At 34.1% G+C, this 9256-nt stretch overlaps 1 protein-coding gene across 1 annotated transcript; it reads right to left on the reverse strand.

Annotated features, from left to right (window-relative positions):
• Nucleotides 1–8323: 8323 nt before the first annotated feature.
• On the reverse strand, nucleotides 8324–9256 carry LOC112671009 (putative olfactory receptor 10D4). Its single transcript, XM_025464821.2, has one exon. It carries the CDS (start codon nucleotides 9254–9256, stop codon nucleotides 8324–8326), a length of 933 nt encoding a protein of 310 aa, XP_025320606.1.

Genomic DNA, 9256 nt, shown 5'->3' on the forward strand with positions numbered 1-9256 from the left:
ATCAATGTTCCTGTCTACACCCCTTTGCAGATAACAATTTCTAATCTGCAACATTGTTGGAGAGCTGCAGTTAGAAGGAGAAAAGAGACAGTTTCTTGGACGAGTAGGACAAATAAGGAGAAAAATCTGTAACTAATATACTGTAGGTGACAAAAGTGAGAAACACAGGCTCCCTAGTAAGAGGAAAACAGGAGTTAAAGAGACACCAAGTTTAGATGAAGAGGAGCTTACTTAATATAAAAAGTAACAAAAACTCCCAGTTAGAAATTCAGTGGTAAAATTTAAAGGCTTTTCCCTCTCCTCAATTACCGTATGAACATTAATAATTTCTATACCCCAGGTTGCATATTACCATAATTTTGTATGCTAAAGCCATTAAATATTATAGTATCAGGAAATACTAAAACAAAAAACAAGTTGTGAAGTTCAAAAAAAATCTAATGCTTAAATTGATAAAATGTGATTAAATTTAAAAATGTGATAATAACAATCCTGTTTTTGATGTTGGGATATGGACAGTGACAAAACTTGATCATATGTGAGAATATTAAAATATCATTAATCAATTCCAAATACAAAACATATTTTCTAAATAATGTATAAAAAAATAATTTAAGAAGCAAAGTTAAAAAAAAACTATAGCTCTTTATAATTAACCATGTGGGTGAAAATATATATATATATATATATATATATATATATATATAAGTATATATAAGTATATACTTATAAGTATATATAAGTATAAGTATATACTTATAAGTATATATATAAGTATAAGTATATACTTATAAGTATATATATATATATATATACTTATAATTTTATACAAAGGAAAGACCCAAGCTAAAAAAAAAGACAGATATTAATGATATTGGAATGAATGAGTAGCAAAGATACAATCCAACATCTTTCACCTCAAAACCAAATGTCAGGATAACTAACAAATGGATTTAAAAGCTTTTCATTCCAAAAGTAACTGAGTAAAAGACAAACTTTTGACAAATCTATGTAGACAGTGAGAAAGTGCATACAAAAATTACAGTGAAAATGGGAGTGTAACAACGGATACAAAGAAAAAAGTTATTGTAGTTATTCTGATAAACTTGAAAGCCCAAATTAATCCCTTGAGTGTGCTTGTTAAAAATACGGATTTCTGGTCCTCCCTTCAGACTATGAATCAGAATCTCTGGAGGATGACACACAGGAACTGCATTTTTAAATAACAATCTCTAATCCCACAGACTCAAGGTGATTTATAGTAGCTAAAATAGCAAAGCCACTGACTTGATAAAATGAAATTTTCATTAGCAAAGTATTCATCACAAGAACAACTCAAGAGAAAAATAAGAAATCTGAATAAATTAATGGTTCTGAAGAAAAAAATCATTTTCCAAATATTACTTATAAAAATCACATTACAGCCAAATGACATTATAGACTACTTGAATAAATAGATAATCCTCCTGTGTTCTCTTTTCTAGAGCATACAAAATTTAATCAGTACATTTATCTGATTTATTTTATAAAGGTAACAGATGAGACTAAAAATTAATTTTAAAAACATGCCACTAAATCCATAATTAAGATACATGTGAACCTCTGAATAAAGTTCACACAAATGAAATCCAAGCAAACACTAAAAAGCCCAAAATCAGTGACTATTTAGTTTATTCTAAGAGTTCACAGATAGATTAATATTGGGAATGCATTAAAATATTAAATAATAAGACAATAGATTAGCTATCAAGAAGATAAACAGAAATTAAATTCCCAAATTTTAATTAGGTAAATTCCAAGTATATTAACAAGTTTATTGCTCATTTTTAAAAAAGATATTATTTATTTATATGAGAGAGAGAGCAAGGTAGGGTGAGGGGAGAGAGAGAGAGGGAGAAGCAGATTCTCCACCGAGCAGAGAGCCCAACATGGGGCTCAATCCCAGGACTCAGAACATGACCTGAACTGAAGACAGACACTTAACTGATTAAGCCAGCCACCCAGGAGCCCCTCAAGTTTATTTTTAAAAGAAACAGCTATAACTCATTATTAAACATTTATTTAAAAGGATTATAATAATTTCTAAGTTTACACAAAATAAGGAAAAAATAAACAGAAAAATATTGAAAAATTTTATTACATATAAAATAAAGACTTCTGTACATAAAATATGGCAAATGAAAACAAAAGATAAATAATAAGTGAAAATATAACACATATGAAAAGTTAATATTCTCCATTTATAAAGAACACAAAATAATAAGAAAATTCCCCAAACCTATATTAAAAAGTTTATCCAAATAAATATATAAAACTCTACTGCCTCATTTGAAATAACAATGAACACTCCAACAATGAATTATTAACAAGTTTTGTGAGTTTTATGAAGGGAAAATATATATTTGGGGGGTGGTTATAGACATCTCTATAAAGTATTTTGACAGGGTGCATTAAACAAATAATTAAAACAACTTATATTCTTAGACTCAGTAATACCACAACTAAAAACACATATGAAATGTATATGGAAAACTTTAAGCACAAAACTATTCATGTAGGATATTGGCTAATGGGAAAAAGATCATATTATAAGTTTGGTGTTACATGAATTATTATGATGATTATATTGTTAAAATGAAATATTTTGCAGCCTTTAAAAATGTGCCTATTAACATTTTATTGTGAGGAGGGGTTTTTGGCAGGACAGCGTGAAGAACTGTGAAGCTCTTTTCGGCAAAACTGATAAAAAATTGTAATAAAAAACTATTTAAAGTCTTGGAAAATGGCCCTAAGGATATATGGGGAAAATAATAATAATAATAACTCAAGAAAATGTGCTATAAGTTGGTAATAACAATAACAGAGAATATCTGTGGAATTTGTACAGTCCAGTGAAATAGAGACTGTACTCTAGACTGGTGCAGCCAAGAACCAGTTTTTCTCCTCAGCTCCCAGTCAGATTATCTTCCTGGGAAGAGAAGGATGTCAGCATTTCTCATCTTGTTGCCAACTACCTGTTGCTGAGGCCAGATGTGAAGAATCTCTTATTCTGCTCAGCTCCCATTTATGAAGTGGAGGCTCTACCTTGACTGTGAGAGTTCTGAGAATATAGAAGCCCTGACTGACTTTGCCGATCTCATAAGGTGATGGTTCCATACCCAGAGCCACAAGCTGAGATGATGTGAAGCTATTGTTTATCCCTCAATTTTGCTGTGTGCACAGCTCTTCAAGTGGAGGTATAAAAGAGAAGCACACCACTGTCTCCACTCCCAGCTTCGGAGCTCTGGCTCAGACATTATGTCTGGGGAAATAATTAAGAGACAACCAAAAGAAGCCTGCCTGGGATCAGAACAAATCTTAAACCCTGACCTCATGGAACTAGATCTTACAAGAACCTGAAGTATGATTGGATTTGTCTGTAAGCAATTGAGGTCCCAGGAAATTGTTGAAACCTAATAAAACAATCAGTCAGCAATTAGTGGAGCTCTACAGCCAGGTGTGGTCAAGGAAAGAGACCACCAAGGTGAGCGTTGCCAATGCCAGTCTAGCATGAGGATGACTGCTTCAGGCTGTTCCTCACCCTCAGGAGCAACATCAGAAGTTTCATACTGCAGGCAGAGGAATAGATGTCACCAAAATTAACCAGACTGTTACTAAACAAACAAATAACAATAACATGCTCTGGAGGGAGGCAGGAACTAATACCCAGCATAGATAATAAAATATGTTATCTAAAATGTACAATTTTCAACAAAAACAAAGAAACAGGAAAACATGCCCCATACATCAGAAAAAATCAAAACTAAGCTAAATGAACTGCCTGTGAAAATAATCTAATGTTAGGTTTTAATAAGCAAATACTTCAAATGTGTGAAGAACGTATTGAATCACAGAGGTAATAGAAATTATGAGAAAGAACCACAAAGTAATTTTGAAGTAGAAAAATACAGTAAGTGAAGTGAAAAATTTAGTAGAGAAGCTCAACAGTAGATTTAAACTGGCAGAAGAAAGAATGAGCAAACTTGAAGATAAGGCAATAGAGAGAATGCAAGCCAAAGAAGAGAGAGAGGGGGAAAAAAAAAAAGAAAGAAAGAAAAATGAAAAGCACCTCAGAGAAATCTGGGAAACTATCAAGTGCACCAACATATGCTTCATAGGAGTTCCAGGAGAAGCAGAGAGAGAAAGGAGCCTTAAAAATAGTCAAAGAAATAATGGATTTTACAAATGCCCAAATTTATAGAAAAGCAATAACCTATACATCCAGAAAGCTCAATAAACAGGATAAGCACAGGCGATCCACAGACTTATAATGATAAAAATAACAAAAGCCAAACAGAGGGAGAAAATATGGAAAGCATTGAGAGAAAAATGACTCATCACTTACAGGAGACCCCAATAAGAAAAATGGTTCAATTTTCATGAGTACTAATGGAGGTCAGAAGGCAGTGGGATAACTAAGTGCTCAAAGGAAAAAGAAGTTAACCAAGATTTTATGTGCCACAAAGCTATCTTTTAAAAATAAAAATGAGGCAGCCCCCCTGGCACAGTGGTTTAGCGCCGCCTACAGCCCAAGGTGTGATCCTGGAGACCTGGGATCGAGTCCCACATCAGGCTCCCTGCATGGAGCCTGCCTGTACCTCTCTCTCTCTCTCTCTCTCTCTCTCTCTCTCTCTCTGTGTGTGTGTGTGTCTCTCATGAATAAATAAATAAAAGAAATCTTTAAAAAAATAAAATAAAAATGAAAAACTTACATTCTCATAAAAACAAAAGTTGAGAGAATTGTTTCCACCAGTTGCCCCTCACCAGAAATACTACATGAAGTTCTTCAGGCTGAAACCACGTAACCCAAGATGGTAATCCAAATCCACATGAAAAAAAGCACTGGTAAAGGAGATTATAAGGCAGTATACATGCTTTTTTTTTTCTTCTGATTTCCATAAACTTATTTTTTAAATGATTTTATAAAAATGATATGTATGTAAAGTATTATTGGCCATACAACATATAGAAATGTACTATGTTTGCCAATAACAGCAAAAGTATAGAGTTAGAGCAAAGCTGTATTGAGGTAAGGAAATGGCTTCAGTTAGTAATTCAAATTCACAGAAACAAATTAAGAGAACAAAAATGACAAGTAAGAAGGTAATTACAACAAAGGCTATAAATATAATATTTGCTTTACTTTCTTCTAGCTTCTTTAAAAGATATGAAATTATATAAAGTAATAATGATAAGGCATTGTTAGATTTGTAACATTCATAAATGTAATATGAATGCTATAATAGTAGCATGAAATGAGGGGAAAGGACTACAACTACATAGAAGTAGTAGTGCTGCTCTGGAATTGTGTATAAATTGTGTATAAATTGAAGCTGATTGTGGCAAATTACCATGTAAGATGGTAAATCCTAGAGCAACCTCTAAGATAACAACTCAAAAAATATAATGAAAAACTCATTAAAGGAATTAAAATGAACATTAGAAATTAATCCAAAAGAAAAAGCAAAGGAGGAATAGAGAAACAAAAACAGACATGACATGAGACCTACAGAAAACTAAAAGTAAAATAGCCCATGTAAATCCAACTGTATCAATGTCAACATTAAAATGTGAATGGATTAAAAATTCAATCAAAAGACAGAAATTGTCAAACTGTGTATGTGTGTGTGTGTGTATCTCCAAATACTCACTATCTATGGGAAACACACTTTAGATTCAAAGATACAAATCAAATGAAAGTAAAGGTGTGGAAAAAGATATTTCACGCAAACAACAACTACAGGAACCTTGAAGTGACTAGACCAACGCACACAAAAAGGACTTTAAAACAAAATGTTGCTAGACATAAAGACATTTTATAATGATAGATGAGTCAATCTATCAAGAAGACATAACAATTACAAGCAAAAATGTGTCTAATAACAATATCAAAATACATGAAGCAAAAACCGGGGGAATGAAGAGAACAGAAAATTCAATGTCTCGCTTTCAATAATGAACAAAATAATTAGGCAGAAGATCAACAAGGAAATAAATGATTTTAGCAACTCTGTATCAACTAGACCCAACAGACATCTATGGAATGCCATCCAACAACGGCAGTTGCTCTCTAGTTCGCATGGAACAGTTTCCAAAATAGACCACATGCTACTCGATAAAATAAAACTCAGTAAATTTAAAAGAATTGAAACATCCAAAATATGTTCTCTAACTGCAATGAAATAAACTTAGAAAACAGCGACAGAAGGAAATTTGGGAAATTCACAAATAAGTGGAAATTAAACAATACACTAAAATAACCAGTATATCAAAGGAAAAAATCAAAATCTAAATTAGAAAATACTTTTGAGATGAATAGAAACAAAAATTCCATATAACAAAACTTATGTGATGCTGCTAAAATAGTACTTAGAGGAAAATTTGTACTTTGAATGCCTATCATAAGACAATTATAAAATCAATAACCTAACTTTTCACCTTAGAATCTGAAAAAGAGCACACTAACTCTAAAAGTAGCGAAATGAAGAAAAATAATACCAATTATGGTGGAAACTGATGAGATAGAGAATAAAAAACAATGAGAAAATCAGTAAAACCAATAGCTGGTTCTTTGAAAGGATCAACAAAATTGACAAACCTTTAGCTGGATTGATTAATTAAATGAAAAGAGAGGACTCAGATTACTAGAATCAGAGCTGAAAGATGGAACATTATTACCAACCTTACAGAAATAGAAAGGATTATAAAAGAATAATAGCAATAACTGTATACCAATAACTTAGATAATTTAGAAGAACAAATTCCTATAAAGATAATAAGCCATCCAAACAGACTCATGAAGAAACTGTATAATCCTATTAAGAAATAAATATTTGAATTAGTAAACAAAAGCCTACCCCAGATAAAAGCCCAGGCTCACATGGCTTCATTACTGAAATCCATGACACATTAAAGGAAGAATTAATTCTAATTCTTCACAAATGCTTCCAAAAATTAGAATAAGGAGAAACTCTTCCCAACTTATTCTGTGAAGCCTGGATGACCCTGATACCAAAACCCAAAGATATCACAAGAAAACAAAACTACAAGACAACATTTCTTATAAATGTGCATATAAAAATCCTCAACAAAATAGTCACCAGCCAAATCCATTAATATACCAAAAGAATTATACAGCGTAACCAAATGGGGATTTATTGCAGGTATGCAAGTGTGCACTGACATCTGAAAACCAATTTGTTTAACACACCGTATTAGAAGAACAAGACAAAAAAACACACACAGAAATCACATAATCATGTCAATAGATGCAGAAAAATCACTTGACAAAAGCAGCACATTTCCATAATAAAAACACTCAACAAGCTAAGAATTGAAGGAAACTTCTCCAATGTGATAAGTGGCATGTATGAAAAACCCACAGCCAACAGTATACTTTATGATAAAATACTAGATACTTCCCCCCCACCCCGTTTGATGAACAAGACAAAGATGCTTACTCTTAGCATTTCTATTCAACATTGTACTAGAATTTCTAGCCAGAGAAATTAGGCAAAAAAAAAGAACTAAAACGCATCCATATGAGAAAGGAAAAAGTAAGAGTATCTCTATTTGCAGATGACATGATTGTATAGAAAATACAACAGAATCCACTAAAAACCTATTAGAACTAATAAAAAAGTTCAGTGAGATTGCAGGATAGATCAATATCCAAAATCAACTGTATTTCTATATACTGGCAATGAAAATTCTCAAATGGATATAGAATAAACAATCCTACTTATAATAGCATCCAAAAGAATAAAATACCTTATCATTAATTTAGCCATGGAAGTGAAAGACCTGTATGATGAAAACTAATTGACAAGAAGTTCCTGGAAGAAGTATGTATTTATGCTATAATCCTTTCAATACTGGGCCAGCATTAGCCCAGATTAAGACCATTCCATTCACATCCTAGCTCAGCATAAGTGTCTTAACTTCTCAATGCCTTCATATCCTCTTCAGTCAATGGGGTCATGTTATCTATTCTGAGTGATAATTGTGGTAATTACACATGCCAGTGTTTGGAAAGTGCAAAGAATACTGCTTGACACTTACTAAGCCTCGTAAAACATTTTGTTGAATAATTAATTATTTAAATATATACACACAAATCACACCAGAATCTATCCAACCTCACCTACTTGTGAGGAAAATTTGTACTCTAAATGCCTATCATAAGACATCAAACCCCTACTTGGCAGTCACACCAACTCTAAGGGACTCGTTGTCCCAGATAAAGACAAGGCAATGTTGAAGGGACAGATGATGCCCTAAGAATTTACACCCCACAAGTATGTACTCCTTGGATCAGTGCTTTCCTCAGAGCCAACTTCACATCCTTGTTTCTCAAGGTGTATATCAAAGGATTCAGGGAAGGGGTGACAATATTATTCAACACCTGAACCACAGAATCCAACCAGGGGCTGGAGGCAGGCCGGAGATAAATGAGGACCACCGGTCCATAGAAGAGCAGGATGGAAGTCAGGTGGGCACTGCAGGTTGAAAAAGCTCTTCGCCGGCCTTCTGAGGAGCTAATTTTCAATACAGAGACAACAATGCGAATATAAGAAGTGAGGATAAGAAGAAAACAGATGAGTGCAACAATACCTACATTGGTAAAACTCACTGTCTGAGCTAGAGAGGTGTCTGCACAGGCCAGGGGTAACACCACTGGGATATCACAGAAGAAATTGTCCACCTCATTGGGGCCGCAGAAGGGTAAGTGAAAGATGAGGAATGTGAGTACAGCTGCATGCAGACAGCTCCCCACCCAGGTGCCTAGCGTCATGATGGTGCACACTCTGCGATTCATGATGACTGTGTACTGCAGAGGGTGACAGATGGCCGCAAAGCGGTCATAGGCCATCACGGTGTACAGGAAACACTCAGTGCAGCCCAGGAAGTGGTAAAAGAAGAGCTGACAGGCACAGCCCGGGTAAGAGATGGTCCGGCTTTGCCCCACTAGGGAGAGCATCATTTTGGGGGAGCTCACTGAAGGGAAAAATATATCGAACACAGACAGGTTTCCCAGGAAGAAATACATGGGGGTGTGCAGGTTGGAGGAAGTGAGGATGGCCAGAAGAATGAGCAGGTTCCCCAGAAGAGTGAGAAAGTAGAAGGCCAGAAATAAGACGAAGAGCATGTTTTCCAGCCCTTTTGTGTAAGGGATTCCCATCAGGAGGAACTCGGTTACAGGAGTGTGATTCTTCAT

Source organism: Canis lupus, chromosome 5 (assembly GCF_003254725.2).
Source record: "Canis lupus dingo isolate Sandy chromosome 5, ASM325472v2, whole genome shotgun sequence".
In the NCBI taxonomy this organism is placed as follows: Eukaryota; Metazoa; Chordata; class Mammalia; order Carnivora; family Canidae; genus Canis; species Canis lupus.

What these genes read in the sequence shown, in the direction of transcription:
- LOC112671009 (XM_025464821.2), bottom strand. Translation starts at nt 9,256, where the DNA reads ATGAAGAATCACACTCCTGTAACCGAGTTCCTCCTGATGGGAATCCCT.